The sequence below is a fragment of the Stigmatopora argus genome, chromosome 6 (genome assembly GCF_051989625.1).
Source record: "Stigmatopora argus isolate UIUO_Sarg chromosome 6, RoL_Sarg_1.0, whole genome shotgun sequence".
Classification (NCBI taxonomy): Eukaryota; Metazoa; Chordata; class Actinopteri; order Syngnathiformes; family Syngnathidae; genus Stigmatopora; species Stigmatopora argus.
The window spans coordinates 1,061,256-1,077,354 of record NC_135392.1 but is presented as its reverse complement, the minus strand read 5'-3'; the positions used below and the strand labels follow the sequence as shown (position 1 = coordinate 1,077,354).

At 39.3% G+C, this 16,099-nt stretch overlaps 2 protein-coding genes across 3 annotated transcripts; both read left to right on the top strand.

Moving 5' to 3' along the window:
- Window positions 1-6,157: 6,157 nt before the first annotated feature.
- Window positions 6,158-10,981, top strand: LOC144075935 (purine nucleoside phosphorylase-like). The gene is made up of 7 exons (XM_077603400.1): window positions 6,158-7,306; window positions 8,444-8,607; window positions 8,682-8,785; window positions 9,700-9,875; window positions 9,966-10,156; window positions 10,425-10,504; window positions 10,589-10,981. The coding sequence occupies exons 1-7, from the start codon at window positions 7,233-7,235 to the stop codon at window positions 10,745-10,747; spliced, it is 948 nt and encodes a 315-aa protein (XP_077459526.1). The 5' UTR covers window positions 6,158-7,232; the 3' UTR covers window positions 10,748-10,981.
- A 175-nt stretch (window positions 10,982-11,156) lies between these two features.
- Window positions 11,157-15,811, top strand: LOC144075936 (B9 domain-containing protein 2-like). Of its 2 annotated transcripts, XM_077603401.1 has the most exons (5): window positions 11,157-11,833; window positions 14,124-14,250; window positions 15,223-15,347; window positions 15,417-15,518; window positions 15,584-15,811. In XM_077603401.1, the coding sequence occupies exons 1-5, from the start codon at window positions 11,528-11,530 to the stop codon at window positions 15,725-15,727; spliced, it is 804 nt and encodes a 267-aa protein (XP_077459527.1). In that variant the 5' UTR covers window positions 11,157-11,527; the 3' UTR covers window positions 15,728-15,811. The 2 variants fall into 2 exon arrangements, with proteins under 2 accessions (XP_077459527.1, XP_077459528.1); XM_077603402.1 differs by lacking the exons at window positions 15,223-15,347; window positions 15,417-15,518; window positions 15,584-15,811 and having other exon boundaries at window positions 11,161-11,833; window positions 14,164-14,266.
- Window positions 15,812-16,099: the final 288 nt, after the last annotated feature.

The window sequence follows — 16,099 nt, the reverse complement described above, 5'->3', positions numbered from 1 at the left end:
GTTTGTGACTTGGCGACGGGCCGAGCAGAAACGCCGCCGCCATTTTCCCAATCCGCCGCTTCCACGCCACTTCCTGCCGATGGCTACGCGGTCTCGCCTGGGGGGGGGATTGTGTGGGTGGGCGTGGCCTCCCCGCGGGAAGGCCTCGGGCTACCGGATAAAACGTTCCCTCCAGCTAAAGACCTTCTTGCAAACCTTTTAACGTGGCTAAATCGGATTAAATGAGGCCAAAAGAAGTCAAAACTACTCCTCTGATTTGAAAATCACAATCTGTCACTCAGGGTAACGCGGTGGTGAAGTGGTTTGCGCGTCTGCCTCGCCTTTCCGCGGTCGGGGTTCGATTCCCAGGTGGGTCCTCGCTGTGTAGAGTTTTTCCAGTTCTCCCCGGGCTTGAGTGAGTTTTCTTTGGGTAATCCGGTTCCCTCCCGCATCCCCAAAACATGCATGCTAGGCTAATTGGATGCTAAAGTGTCCCAAAAATGAGCACTATGATGAGAAATTGCAATAATTATGAAGTATTAAGTATGGTGGTAGCAATTAAAACATTGGCAAGCATAAACTTAAATAAATTTTGGATCAATTTCTGTTAATTTTAGGGCATTTCCGACATTATGGATCATTTGCTCTTAATTTGAAGGGTTTTCCAGGCTCATTTCTAGTTCCTTGTTGTTGGAATAATGATTCAAACCTTTTAAATCATTATTAGTAATATTTAATTAAAAAAGGAAAAACATCTTTCAACAAACTCTGCCTACAACTTGCAAGGAGATGCAATGCGACGCCGTCTTAGTCCACAGTGCATTCTGAATTGCAGTAACTGAATCATTGTATTTAATCGCGACACTCGAAAAACATGGTTATGTAATCAGTACAATAACACCCTCGCAACAGTGTGAGGAATGCTTTCAAGGTAAACAAAGCAGTATTATACTGTAAGCAAAGCCGTATTTTCAAACAATAATGCGATTATCGCCATCTGCTGCTGGAGTCCCGTCAAAACAGTCCCGTTGTGTTCTGCCGAAAAGCGTGTGTGAAAACAATGTGTCCTCGAGCTGTGGGGCCTTGAGGAGACGATGTGGAGGAAAAGTGTCCATGGTTCCATGAATTGGTTTATAGCCTTATTACTTATTGAAAAATGCTTACAACACATATAGAATATTCCATAATAATTCTAACACTTGTTTACTTCCTGTACAATTTGAGGCATCCCAAGATCGTTTTTGATTAAATTTGGTTACTTTTTGATCATTTCAGAACCTTTCCAGTGCACTCAATGTGCATTAGTCCCCTTTTTGGACATTTTGGGGTCACTTCCTTTTCATGCTGAACCATTTTTTGCTCATTTTTGGTTATTTCCGGATCATTTCCAGGTGATTGGCTACTTCCTGTACAATTTAAAGCATCGCAGGCTCATTTCCTGTTGACATTTGGTCACTTTCTGTTAATTGTAGAACTTTTCCAGGTCGCTGTCTGTTCATTGGTCACTTCTTGGACATTTTGGGGTCATTATGGACCATTTCCTCTTCATTTGGGGGCATTTCTGTATCACTTCCTGTCCATTTTGGAGCATTCCTTGGTCACCATTACATACTTTCTGATCATTTCCTATTAACTCGAGTGAATTTATCCATCACTTCCTGTTCATTAGCTACTTCCTGTTGATTTTGTCTCCCTTTACGGGTCACTTCCTGTGGATTTGGGGTCGCTCGCCATCTAAAGTTGTTCAAAAGTGGCCATTTTTCTTAAACATTGGCATTACTTTACAACATGACTTCCTGTATTTGTGGAAAGACGTTGATAGCCATTACGTAAAGCTCAAAGGTTTCAAACGCACGTACACACACACACACACACACACACACACACCAACACACACACACACACACACACAGCATGTCACAGAGGATGGAGTTGACATGCCAACAGTTACCGCTGGTTTCATCACAGAGACAATCCCAGACAGCCCACTGTGTGTGTGTGTGTGTGTGTGTGTGTGTGTGTGTGTGTGTTGGCAAATGTGTGTATGCGTGCGTTAATACCCACAAACAGAGGTCATCACGGATGATGCAAAAATGATTTAAGAAAATATGCTAGCAGCGGACGGCGGCGGCGTTGAGAACACGTTCGTTTTGTTCTGAAATGGTCTGCAAGAATTTTGTTGTGGTTTATGTTGTCGAAATGCTTTGTGGGAAGGATAAGTGTCATGTTTGGGATGATTTGGAAAAAAAATGTGTATTAGCGGTTATGTTTTTTATTTATTTTTTTATTTTTTATTTTTTGAAAATACATTTTTAGGGTGGTAGGAATAGTTTGAAGATGGACTGGTTTGAATGATTTAACTCATGTAGAGATTTGAAGGAAATGTGGATTTGAAGTTAGTTTTCATCTTTTTTTTTAAATAAAAATGTGATTCAGTTTAATTTGGGAAAGTCAGTTTTTTTTTTCATTTGAATCAGTATTTTGGGAATATTTTTAGAAATTAAACGTAAGTGGTATATATTTTTTAAAATAGACAGATTTTTTTTAAATTTAAAGATAACCATTTTTAAAAATCTGACCACCCTTTTCATTGATTATTTCCTTTGAATATATATTTTTAAAATATTTCCCCCCTCAAAAAAGCAAGATGAAACCCCTCTCCAGACTTAACATCCTAACATACAATTTTTACTGACTGTTACCACGGAAACGCCCATAAAAAATCCAATAAAAACTCCCAACTTTTATAATCTTCATCAATACGAACGCATAAAATAGTAATATAACACATTTGTGTGTGTGTGTATGTGTGTGTACGTGAGGATATTATTGCCGAAAGTTGCATTTGATGGGCATAAAGCGAGAGAGCAATCAAAGCACACGCACACACACACGCGCGCACACACACACACACAAACACACACACACACACACACACATTTGAACTCCCGCTGAAACAAACAAAACAAAATAAAACACACACGCTGGAACCCTCCATCACCATCAGGCTTTTTTTCTGTCGTAACGATGTGCAATCAACACGCAATGCTGACCAACACACACACACACTCACACACTCATATACACACACACGCACACACAGGGACGTGCACGAGCACAAAGACACGCTGGGATGGTTGAAGGATGAAGTCAGCCGATGATTGCAGAAGAGTTACACGATTGACTCATTCGCTTCTTTAGTATTTGTGTGTCTCATTCGTAAAGAACGAACAACACGTTTGTAAATTGTCGTCGTATCTTGAATCGAAGTTGGCCAAGTCTTTGTATTCTTCCGCCCGCCATTCAAAAGAAGCAGGAAAAATAGGCCCTAAAAAGTTAAAGGGGATTCTTGTCGAGCTATTTATTTTTATTTCATTCGATTTTTTTCCTAAAAAGTTAAAGGGGATTCTTGTCTAGCTATTTATTTTTATTTCATTCGATTTTTGGGTTAAAAATATTTTAGTTTTTGTTCGGTTTAAATGAATTGGACGTTTATTTTTTTTTGTAAATGGCAGCCAATGGCTTAATTGACTAATACGTGTACGTTTTTTTTTAAATTGAGTATTCACATTTTCTTTCTTAAAATCAGGATATCGATTAAAAGTAAATCATTTGTTAATTAAAAATTGGGAAAATATATCATCTGTTTTTTTTTTTTAATTCCACTAAACAACAGCTGATTGGTACAATTACATTCTTAAAAATAAAAAAATAAAACTAGAATAACCTTAAACACGTTTTATTGACAATTTGTTTAAAAATACGTTTTAAAATGCTTGAAACGAAAATGAAATATTTTTGTATGGTGCAAATTAGGCGGTTTATTTCCAAAAGTTTGTCCATCACTCACTAATGTATAAAAATCAACCAGCCAGTCCTTTTTTTCTTGAAACAATTGTGAATGATTTTTTTAAAGCAATACTCTTTAGAGCCACTGGAGGGCGACATTTCTCCATCCCAGATGGCCTTTCCGTTTCTTAACTGCCACTAGATTTCCTCGAGCAGCCTTTCCAATCAAGTGCTGTTCACATGACAAACACAACGTTTCCTTTTCTCGTATTTTATCAACCCGATAAAATTTCCGGAAGGCGTTCGGGCACAAACTAGAGGAAAGCAGCAAATTTCGCTTTAGTTCGGCACAATTCCTCACTTGAAGGGACAAGATTGACGGCTCCCAATTGATGAATGACTTGACTTTTAGTTAGCTTCAAGCTAACACAATGTATCTATTTGGCCTTAAGGTCTACTTCCGGGTTCTTCACCAATCAAAGCAAACAAAGCTTGCGTCACGCTGATAAAAATGTCGTACCGTTTCCCATCAAACTTAAAGAACTATATTCCATGACATAATTATTTATTATAATTAAAATATTATTTAAAACACAGAATGAGTAACTTTGAACACTTTATTTCAATGATATATATATATATATATATATATATATATATATATATATATATATATATATATCTCTTATGAATAATAAATGCATCATATCTTTAGAAAGAATTTTTTATGAAGAAAATACAAATATTGTGAATTATACACCATTTACGAGCGGTACAGTGGTTAGTCTATCCGTCTCAACGTCTCAAGATCGAGGGTTCGATAGCCAATGGGTTCCAAAAAATCCTGTGTTCTCCCCAGACTTGCGTGGTTTTTTTCCAGGTACTCCGCTTTCCTCCCACATCCCCAAAACATGCATGCTAGGCTAATTGTAGGCTACATTGTCCTTTGGTATGGGTGAATGCTGACACAGGTCTGGCATTGCTCACATTGCTGGCATTGTGGTCATTTTTAGCAATGGCATGCGTGCGTGCGCGAGGGCAAAATACAAAGAAGTGGCAAAATTGGACGTCTTGGCAGGACGGAGATTTTGAAAGGTCCATAAAAACCAATCGTCAAAAGGTCACGTTCAATTCCAAGAGCCAGGAAATTTGGTTAACTGATTGCCTTGTCTAATCTCCTTCCTTGAGTTTGTCACGAGTGGTTTTTAAGGGGGTGGCGCCAGCAAAAAAACTTTGTTAAGACAGATAGTATTGCCAACTGTTTGGACGTCTATGGCCGTCAATGGGAGTTGTCGATTGGCTGAAAAAAAATTCCAACTTTAGAGGTTTATTTATTTTTTAATTGGAAAGGTTTTCAGAATAAATTTTGTTGACTAATTGGATGTTGAAATGATTTTACACAGTTAAGAAAAAAATATTCAGAAGATATACAGACGTTCAAATAAATATTAAAGATTAAAATGAAAACAATACACATTTTTAATTAAAAACTATAGAGTACATTTTTCTTACTTCATAAATCACCCAATTTAGATGATGTTCAAAGGATTGGAGTCAGTTTTAATAAAATAGAAATATTATATGTACTACATATTTATGAATTCAAATAAATATAACATTTAAAACCTTAAAACCAGACGAGTGGTTAATGCGTTGGCCTCACAGCACTGGGGTCTTGGGTTCAAATCCAGGTCACGTCCACATGTCTAAATTGCCCCTGGCTACGAGAATTATTGGTCATTGGTCTCCTTGTGCCTTGTGATTGGCTGGCCACCGATTCAGGGTGTCCTCCGCCTCTGAGCCGGAGTCACCTGGGATAGGCTCCAGCACCCCCGGCGACCCTAATGAGGATCTAGCGGTTCAGAAAATGAGCTGAGTCAGACATTTTTAACCTTTTGAGTGTATCTATTTAATTTTTAAAATAGAAATGACAAAATTTTCTGAACCACTTTATCCTCATGAGGTTCGCGGGGGGTGCCGGAGCCAATCCCAGCTGTCTCCGGGCCAGAAGTGGTGGCCGGCCGATAAATGACAAAATACTTTTTAATAAGGAAAGCAAAAATGTTTTGTAGGTTCCTAATATGAATTTTGCATGATATTCACAAATATGTAAATATAGTTGGATGCCCAACAATAACATAATAACAAAATATAAGGTTTTTTTAAAATGGAAAGGTCACTCAGACTTGGTTGTTGAATGTTAAGCGTGTACTTCTCTTTTTTTCTTTTTTTTTTTCTTCCCTCAGGCGATGCCTTCAATTTTCCTGTAAACGCCGGCGGCGCTGAGCTTATTAAGGGATGTCGTCGATCCCGTCGTGTGATCGCAAATCCCGCCCAATCGGAGAACCGGAATCGGGTGAGTAAAAAAATGGAGTTTTAGGTATTCACTCATTGGCTGCCATGGACGACTATAGACGTCCAATCCGATGTTTTTCGCTATTAAGCTTTTTCGGTGGCGTTAATCTTTTGATAGCGTTGTTCAAACGTACGTTCACATAAAAAATTGGCGTCAGATGAAGTCCAAGTGAATTTCTTGACCGTTTGTTTGCACGTGAGACGTTTGAGGTCCGCTCAGCTGACGGCCTCGGCATGTGCAGTGCGTTAGCGCGTTAGCGGTCATGAGACGGCTCAAATCTCCACCCAGACGCTTCTCGTTAGCGCGGCGCTCCGTAGACGCCGGCCACGTGACGCCCGTGCGGCTAATTCTCGACGTTGGCTAGCATGCTAGCTTGATTTTTTTTAAATTGCAATATCAAACAAGTGGGGTTAGATTGAGCATTTTTTTGTAACACAAATACAGTGGTACCTCTACTTACGAACGATTCTACTTACGAATTATTCTACTTACAAAATATTAATTCGTTGAGAATTAGTTCTTATACCATGCTACAAAAAAATCCAAGTTGTAATCAATCAAGAGGACAATGTGTTAGCCGGAGAAAAGCTACGCTAGCCAGACTGGGGAGAACGTGCAAACCGCACAAAGTAAAGACCCACCTGGGATCGAACATGAACCCATAAACGTGAGGCCGAGCTGCTAACCGCTTGTCCACCGCACCGGCAATCATGGATTTTTTTTTAACGTAAAATATGTCTCTATTTATGAAAAATGTGACAAAACGACTTCTAGAACTAATTCATGATGTAAGTGCAATGCATTGTGGGAAGCCAGGATTTATTCTCTTGTTTTGTAAGGTTTCAAGAAAGGGTTAAGACACATGTGTCAAAGTGTTATTTTTCCCGTTCTTACCCAACGCTGCCAAACTTCCATTTTCTGCTACAATTTGACCTCACAATAGCCGGAAATTTGTAATCCCACGCTTGTTTATGTCATAATCAAAGTGTGTCGTAAAAGCCGCCACGCAGAATTCCACGCACGCACATTAACACAGCGGCTTCATTCATTGGCCGCAGCCGATGAATGGGCAGCTTGTCGGCCAATCGGATGCATGTGACTGGCTTATATGGAGGCAGCTGGGAATCGGACTCGCACAAACTTGCGCTCTCACGCCGTCATGCATAGCAAAGAACAGATCAGGTAAGACAAGATATTTATTTATTTATTTTTTACAGGAAAATAGAGTTTTGCTAGCTTACCTCATTGAACGGTGATAGATGTCCAATTTGTTGGAACCGAGAGGGCCGGCAGCGAATGAAAGTTTGACGATTGGACGTCGATTTGTGAAAATTTTATTTAAATTTACAGCAGGAGGATGAAAAATGAATTTATATAATGGGAACTGAAAGGGTTAAAATTAAGTTTTGTGGTTTTAAAAGAGTATGAAGTGTTACATTTGGATTTCAAGATGGTTTTAAGGTTGAAATTTGGATTTCAAGCTATTTGGGAGATTTGAATTGGGATTTCAAGCTAGTTTTAAGGTTTCCATTTCTTGTTTGTGGTTTTAAATGTGGTTGACTGCTTTTAAATTGGGATTAAAGCAAGGGATTAAATACATGTGTTTTTAGAATGGGATTTCAGAATAAAACCAGGATGAAGTGTTTCAAAATAGGGGTTTAAGTCAAGAAATAGGTGTGAGGTGGGATTTTATGTTCAAAATGATCTTTAAAAGTAAGGTTTAAAGCCAGGATGTTAGCTTAAAAGAGGATTTGAAGGTGGGAATGCAAATCAGGATTTGGGTTTCAAAGAAGGGTTAGATGTTTACACTAAGGTTTTCAATCGGGATTAGGCTTTTGGATCCAATTTCTATTTAAATGTAGGATTTGAAGACCGAATTTGAGTTTCCACAAGCTTAGACGACAACCTCGAAGGTTTAAACTTAGAATTTGGGTTTAAACCAAATGTTTTGGTTTCAAAACAAAGTGAGATGCCCAAATGAGGCTTTCAAATCTGCTTCTGAAGTGAAGTGACTTTCCCTGATGCCTTATTGACTTTATCTAAATGCATGTAAAGGTTCATTATATGTGTTGTCATAATAATCCAAGTCCAAAAGTGAAAAAGTGCAACGTTATAACATGATTTGGCAGCGTAAGTCCTTTTTATCACCACTTATTCTCATGACTGTGACCGTGTGACCCGAGCTCGCCATGGGCAGACGGAGCCTCGGGTAAACCCGAACAAAGTACACAAAACAACCCCAATTTGGTCAGATGCCTTTTTTGGCGTTGATTTATTTATTTTTTTGGCCTTAAACCACCACTTTGTCTTCCGCCGCAGCCACGACGAATACCAAAAGTCGGCCGATTGGCTGAAGTCGCAGACCCGCCATCGCCCCCAGGTGGCCATCATCTGCGGTTCGGGTCTGGGGGTCCTGGCTGATGTCCTCAAGTGCCAGGATTCCTTCTCTTACGCCGACATTCCAGGCTTCCCGCAGAGCACGGGTAAATTCCGGATTCCGACGCCGACCTTCCGTTGACCTCCCGTTGATGACCTTTTGACCCCCCCTCCCCCAAAGTCCAAGGTCACGCCGGACGGCTGGTTTTCGGCGAGCTGAAGGGCAAAACCTGCGTGTGCATGCAGGGCCGCTTCCACATGTACGAAGGACACTCGCTATGCAAGGTAAGCGTGCAGACGTTTGGTGCCATTGACGGCGATGGACGTCCTTAGCTTAATGCAGCTTTATCTCATTATCATATCACTTATCATGCTTTGTAATTAATACAAGAGTAATATTCCAGTAACTACCTACCATCATGTCATCTCATATTACATCATATCATATATTACTGCAAACCATGTGAGGATAAGCGGTTCAGAAAAGGAATGTATCACATCATAGATCACATCATATAGATCATAACATATTGATCATATCATATAGATCATAACATAGATCAGATCATAGATCAGATCACAGATCAGATCATAGATCAGATCACAGATCATATCATAGATCAGATCATAGATCATATATATGTTATATGTATATAGGATCATGTATAGATAATATCATAGATCATATCATAGATCATATATATGTTATATGTATATATGATCAAGTATAGATAATATCATAGATCATGTATAGATCATATCATAGATCATATGTCATATCATGTCATATCATATATGTCATATATGATATATCATATATGATATATCATATATCATATGTCATATCATATGTCATATCATATGTCATATCATATGTCATATCATATGTCATATCATATGTCATATCATATGTCATATCATATGTCATATCATATGTCATATCATATGTCATATCATATGTCATATCATATGTCATATCATATGTCATATCATATGTCATATCATATGTCATATCAATGTCATATCATATGTCATATCATATAGAAAATATCACATATCATATCGTATCAGGTCATGTGACACCATATCACATCATACGTCATATCATTCACCCCCTTCCAGTCAAAATGGATGCAACGCCCACCGCCGTCCACGGCAGCCAATGAGCTAAGCGCTCCTTTCTTCCTCCACATTTTTAGACCACCTTCCCCGTGAGGGTCTTCAAGCTTCTCGGCGTGGAGACCTTAATCGTGACCAACGCCGCCGGCTCATTGGCCGACGGCCTGCGTCCCGGCGACATCATGATCATCAAGGACCACATCAACTTCCCCGGCCTGATGGGTTTCAACCCCCTCAACGGACCGAACGACGACAAGTGAGCGCAACGGGGACCGGGCGGGACCTCCAAAATCTTGGCGGATTGACCTTTAACCCTTGTCCTATTTTATTTATTTATTTTTTGTAGGTTCGGGCCACGTTTCCCGGCCATGTCGGGGTGCTACGACAAGGGCTTGCGTTCCCTCGCTCTGGAAATCGCAAAGCAGATGGGCGTGGCCAACCTCACGCAGGAGGGCGTGTACGCCATGGTGGGCGGGCCCACTTTTGAATCCATCGCAGAGGCCAGGCTGCTGCATCGGCTGGGCGTGGACGCCGTCGGTATGCCCAAATGTCAAAATTCTAATTTATGCCGCATCATTATCGTTAATTTTCATACAAAAAAATAGACAGAAGCTTTGTTTTTTTGGACCCCACGACAAGATAAGTTTGACATCCCTGAATAATATTTTCAGACTTATTGTTGTCGGTGGGTTACTAGTTAGTAAGTACAAGGCACGCACAATCTTATCATGTCTCCAGGCTGATGAGACGGGTGGTCGTAGTTCATTTGAGCTTGTTTACATCCTATTAAATTCTGTGTTTCCAGGCATGAGCACGGCCCCGGAGGTCGTCATAGCGACGCACTGCGGGTTGAAGGTTTTTGGCCTTTCTCTCATTACCAATAAGGTACACACAGACACACACAAAAATACACACACACATAATAAATACACACTTTAAGTCGCTTTCTGAGTGGACCGTTTATGTCAGGTGGTCAAGAGCTACGAGGACACGGAAAGTGTGGACCACGAGGGCGTTCTGGAGGTGGGCCGGCAGCGCTCGCAAACTTTGCAGCAGCTTGTCACCGAACTGGTCGCCAGGATGGAAATCAACAACAACATTGACAGCATCACGAATAACACTCTTTAAGAGGAGGAAAAAAAATAAATGTAGATTTTACAGAGGCTTCTGCACTCTGTTCAAGTACGTTTGTAAACAACCCCTGTTTTATTTAAACGAAATTCAGTGTAATGTGGTGCTATGTCCACTGAGTCAAAATGGAGGACTATTTATCTCCTATTGCTATTCTTTGTGCGATTGTTTTGTATATATTCACTTTCTGAACTGCTTTATAATCTGATTAAAACACACTGCCATGCCATCTTTCAGTTTTACGTCGCAATAAGCAGCTTCTCAATTCATAGTGCATAATTTTACAACGTTTTGACGAGGACATTTAGAAAAGACATCGGATAAAGTCAGTTTGAATGAAATCTTGATTCTAGCGGTTGTTCAGTATGCAGTTACGTCCTCCCGCCCTGTGAGTGGCGCTGTAGTTGGCACAAGTTGTCGTAGAAAAGGAAGTGCACAATGCACATTTCCGTTTTGGTTTGTTGTTTTGCTTGAAAGCTATTCATTTAGCTTCGAACCGCGAATTCGCAGTCGACGAAATACAACAAAAAGGTTTGTGCGTCCGTGGTTTATCGGAGTAGTGTTAAACACACGGGAAAGTAAGAAGGAAGATACACAAATTATCTTGGAGCCCGGGGACGTAAACGGTGATGCTAAGCTAATAGCAGCGTCCAACTCGGGACGCAAACGGTGATGCTAAGCTAATAGCAGCGTCCAACTCGGTGACATGGCGGAGCTTCACATCATCGGCCAGCTTGTCGGCGCCAGCGATTTCCCCCACAATACCCTCTTCTGCAAATGGGCACTCCACACGGGGGGAGCGTGGCGTCTCCTCTCGGGCTCCAAGCAAGGTCAGACTCAAGTGGACAACCCCCAGACGGGAAACACGGCCTATTGGAGCCACCCCATCGACGTCCATTACGCCACCAAGGGGCTCCAAGGCTGGCCCAAGCTGCACCTCCAAGTGTGGCACCAGGACTCGTTCGGCCGCTGCGAACTGCTCGGATACGGTTACTGTCACGTCCCTTCCAGCCCAGGGCACCACCGAATCCACTGTGTCACCTGGAGGCCGCTGGGTTCGCTGTGGGAGCAGATGTCGCAGAGGTTAGTCGGCGGTGGGCCGCAGCTCCGCAACCCGGACATCATATACAGCGGGGCGGATCGATACAGACTGCGTACCGAGGCCATGGGGACCGTGGAGCTGGAGCTCGGGGTCATTATGCGACACTTTGACAAATATGGGGTGGAAACTTAATGCTCAACCGAAAAAGTACGTTGGAGTGAGTTGTTTGGGACTGTGCATTTATACTTTAAAAAGCTACTTATTGCATTGGATAACTTTATTCATCCCATATTCGGGAAATTTCATTGTGACAGTAGCAAGAAAATGCATAGTTATAAGTTAGACAGTAGAGTCAAAGGCCGCAGAACAACAAAGCAAAAAGCACAAAGTACAACATCAAATATATCTAATTAGCGCTACTTTGTCAAAGAGATGTCCAATATGCGATCATGTCATCGGAAATCCGGTCTGATCGGGTCATTTTCAGAGTATCCGCTTTTTAAAATGATTATATTTTCATCAAATGTGAGCTAATTGACTGCCATTGACAGCAACATTTTGACTGGGTCAAGCCTGATTGGACGTCTATCGCCGTCAATGGCAGTGAAACATGTTCTGCTCAATGCCTGCCTTTTCAATTGGAAACAATTTACAGGACAAATAGAAAATGTCTGTATTGACGTTCTAAAAAAAATCACTGACATTTTTACCATCCATAATCGCAAAACCTTGATATCATCCTCCCTTGGAAACTCATTTCATACGGGAAACCCTAATATTGATTTTAAACTACATTTTGAAACTCCTAATTCAGGAAATTAACAACAACAGCTTTTACTTGGTACCGATTTTATGTCAATGTTGTATTCACATTGTACACAATGAACACTAACAGTCGATGTATTACCAGTACACAATATACATTGCTTTTATTCCCTTTCCCAATTATGTAAATCTGCTCATCCCGTGTCGCATTCTCGTCCTTTCGGCCTACTTTTCCACCCCTGGTGGTGGAGATTAAATAAACAAGTGTGCTTGTTGGTTTAAAAAAAAGAAAAAAAAGCCCCGGGCCTTCATTAAGAGCTAATCTTCTCCCGAAAAGCTTATTTTCCTCCCCACTGCTTCACGCTGCATTCAAATGCTTCATCTGCATGACAACATGGCGCAGATTAGCCTAATAGCATTAGCGCGTCCCGTCGGATCATTAGTATTGGATGTCATTAACGTCGAACTAATTTTCTGCTTTTAATTGGGCCGGAGTGCTTTGAATGCTTCAGTTGTTAACTCGAGTTCTACTGCTTCTTTTTTGTTTACGCTGTTTGAAAAGAAGAAAGTTAGCTTTTTTATTTTGTTTACTAATGTTTTTGTTCTGGTTTGATGCTAAAATGATAAACATGCTAAGATTCTGTGAAAAATCAACAAGTGTGTTATGCTAAAATTCCCTTAAATAGTCTGAAAAGTATTGTTTGATTAGCATAAATTAGCTCGTTAAAGTTATTGCTTTGTGTTCAATGTGACAGGCCAAATTTCACGTGTGGTGTAATCATTATTTCTGCTAAATAATTTTGAGTAAAGCTACAAAACAATATGGTGAAGTGGAAAAATAAGCTACTGACCATTTTATAATTGAATAATGATCAAACCGTAGATCGTGTAGCCACTCGTTAGCTTTAGTTAGCTTCCATACTTCTTTTGTTTACCTTTGTTATTGTATTGGTTTGACGCTAAACTAATAAACATGCTAAAATATTGCAAGAAATCAACAAGTGTGGTATGCTAAAATTCCCTTTAGTTGTCTGTAAAGTTTTGTTTGGCTAGCTATTGATTAGCATAGCTTGTATTATGGTGAAAAAATGGAACCGTTAGCTTTCACACTTTTTGGTTTCCTTCTGTTTTTGTATTGATTTGATGCTAAACTGCTCAACATGCTAAGATATTGTGAGAAATCAACACGTTTGGCTAGCATAGATTAGCCCATTGAAGTTATTGGACATATGACCAGCCAAATAAATTTTAATACTTTATTATTTTAACAAAATAAGTTTGATAAAAGCTACGCAACAACATTGCATGGCGGTAATATAAGCTACTGTCCATTTTCTGTGTGTAAGATGGTCAAAACGTAGATCCACCCGCTAGCATTAGCTCGTCGAACTAAGCCCGCAAAGAATGTAAAGGCGTTGTCTTTCAAACACAGGCAGATTAGCCAAAAGCTCAGGGAATCTCATTCACATGGAAACAAATGCGTCTTGGCTCTCATTGGTCGCCGACGAGCGTCTTTCAAATCCTTCCTCTTCCATTTAAACGTGAAGACTTCGCGTCTCAAAACAGAAAAAGATGACGTCGGCTTTTGGTCGCCTTCCTGTCGCAGAAAATGCATCGCTGTTTTCCATCGAGAGGATTTTGTCTTGGGAGGGAAAACGCCGCGGGAAACTCCACCGACCTTGGCATCATGTGGGTGAGTGGGGCAATTAGCTCAATTCATTTTTACACTCATATTCCATATTTCCTTTACGTGTTGTTTGGTGACTTTTTAGGCCAAGTGACTATTTTGTGGACGTCACATTTGAAATGATCCAAAATGTGATGCCCCACATTTGCTCCCCAAATGTCAATAATAACTATTTTGTTTTATTAAATATGAATTTTTATCTATTTTTAAAGAATGAAAAAATATATAAATTGATCAAACGATAATAATAAAGTAAAAAAAAAACATACACAGTGTGGACCCCCTATAACTCTGTAAAGTTGATTAACAAAAAAATAAACTGCATTAATAACAAATAACATTAAAAAATATTTCTGTTTTTAATGAATAAATAAAGAGAATAGCTACAGTTTTATAATTTTTATTTAAGCTAATTAACAAAAAAATAAACTGCATTAATATCAAATAACATTAAAAAATATTTCTGTTTTTAATGAATAAATAAAGAGAATAGCTACAGTTTTATAATTTTTATTTAAGCTAATTAACAAAAATATAAACTGCATTAATATCAAATAACATTAAAAATTATTTCTGTGTTTAATGAATAAATAAAGAGAATAGCTACAGTTTTATATTTTTTTATTTAAGCTATTAAAAAACGTTTTTTAGAGACAATTACTTGCAATTTTTACAACTTAATGAAAAAGAAAACTTTTTTTACAGGCAATTGCATTTTTTTTTTTAACCTTTTTTGTTTTTTAATTAAAAAAAATAATTTAAAAAAATACCAAAACGTTTTTGTAGAGACATTGACTGATGCGTTGAATTTTCTTATTTAAATTAATTGAAAATATGTTTATTTTTAAAGATCCTGCCACCCTCTCTCGGTCAAAATGGATTGGACAACTATTAAAATGACTATTAATGACCCTGAAATATAATCATCCACCCTCTGCCCTGCTCATATGTATAAGAACTTTTTTGTTTTACTCTTAGAGGAGTCATCAGATGAGGAGAACAAATCTTGCCATTCACAAGAAGATCTCCATCGTTCTCAAGCGAGTCCCACGTCCGGCTGCTACATCGGACGGCGACCTCGAACGGCCTTCACCAACAGCCAAGTAATCAATAAATATGGACGATCTCCTATTGATCACGTTTGATCGTGGTCGTGTGCTTGTGTGTGATAGGTGAATGTTCTAGAAGCTGTCTTTCGGGTCGATTGTTATCCAGGAATCCACTTGAGGGAACATCTGGCCAGGAGGCTGGACCTAGATGAGGACCGCATACAGGTTTGGACTATACATACGGACGCCGAATCATAAAAAAATAACTTATTATTGTTGTTGTTTTGTAGATATGGTTTCAGAACCGACGGGCAAAGGTAAAACGATGGCTCAGAGAAAAGCAAATGAGAATGGTTCAGTTGGCTGTGGGGGATCCGGAGGGGAAGGTCAAAGGTCAAATGAGGGATGATCTACAGGCTGAGGTTGACGAATGACTTTTTATGGCCAAAAATGGAGTAGAAATTGAAATTTGTAGTCTTTTATAACAGCAATGTGAAGTAAAAATGTTTACGCTTTTAAGTTTCTAGTGTATTTTTTTGCAGTGGATCAGTGTGTGTGTATTTTTAGTGTGTAGATGTGTGTTTCTGCTTTGGATTGCACAACATTGATTTAAAAAAAACCGTTGGGTATATTACAAATCATACTAATGTGGCTATGATTCAGGCTTTTAAAAAAATACAGAATTATTTTTAAGCATCTCCAAAGTTAAATAAAAAGTTTTTAACATCGTTTGAAATTCATAGTGATTTCAAAATACATTCTTCGTTCTCTATAAAACCATAATTTTGTACAAAAAACATAAATGT

Coding starts and splice junctions, on each gene's coding strand:
- LOC144075935 (XM_077603400.1), top strand. CDS start 7,233: ATGGAGGCAGCTGGGAATCGGACTCGCACAAACTTGCGCTCTCACGCC. Junction 7,307..8,443: donor CATAGCAAAGAACAGATCAG/GTAAGACAAGAT, acceptor CTTCCGCCGCAG/CCACGACGAATACCAAAAGT. Junction 8,608..8,681: donor AGGCTTCCCGCAGAGCACGG/GTAAATTCCGGA, acceptor CCTCCCCCAAAG/TCCAAGGTCACGCCGGACGG.
- LOC144075936 (XM_077603401.1), top strand. CDS start 11,528: ATGGGCACTCCACACGGGGGGAGCGTGGCGTCTCCTCTCGGGCTCCAA. Junction 15,348..15,416: donor CGGCCTTCACCAACAGCCAA/GTAATCAATAAA, acceptor TGTGTGTGATAG/GTGAATGTTCTAGAAGCTGT. Junction 15,519..15,583: donor TAGATGAGGACCGCATACAG/GTTTGGACTATA, acceptor GTTGTTTTGTAG/ATATGGTTTCAGAACCGACG.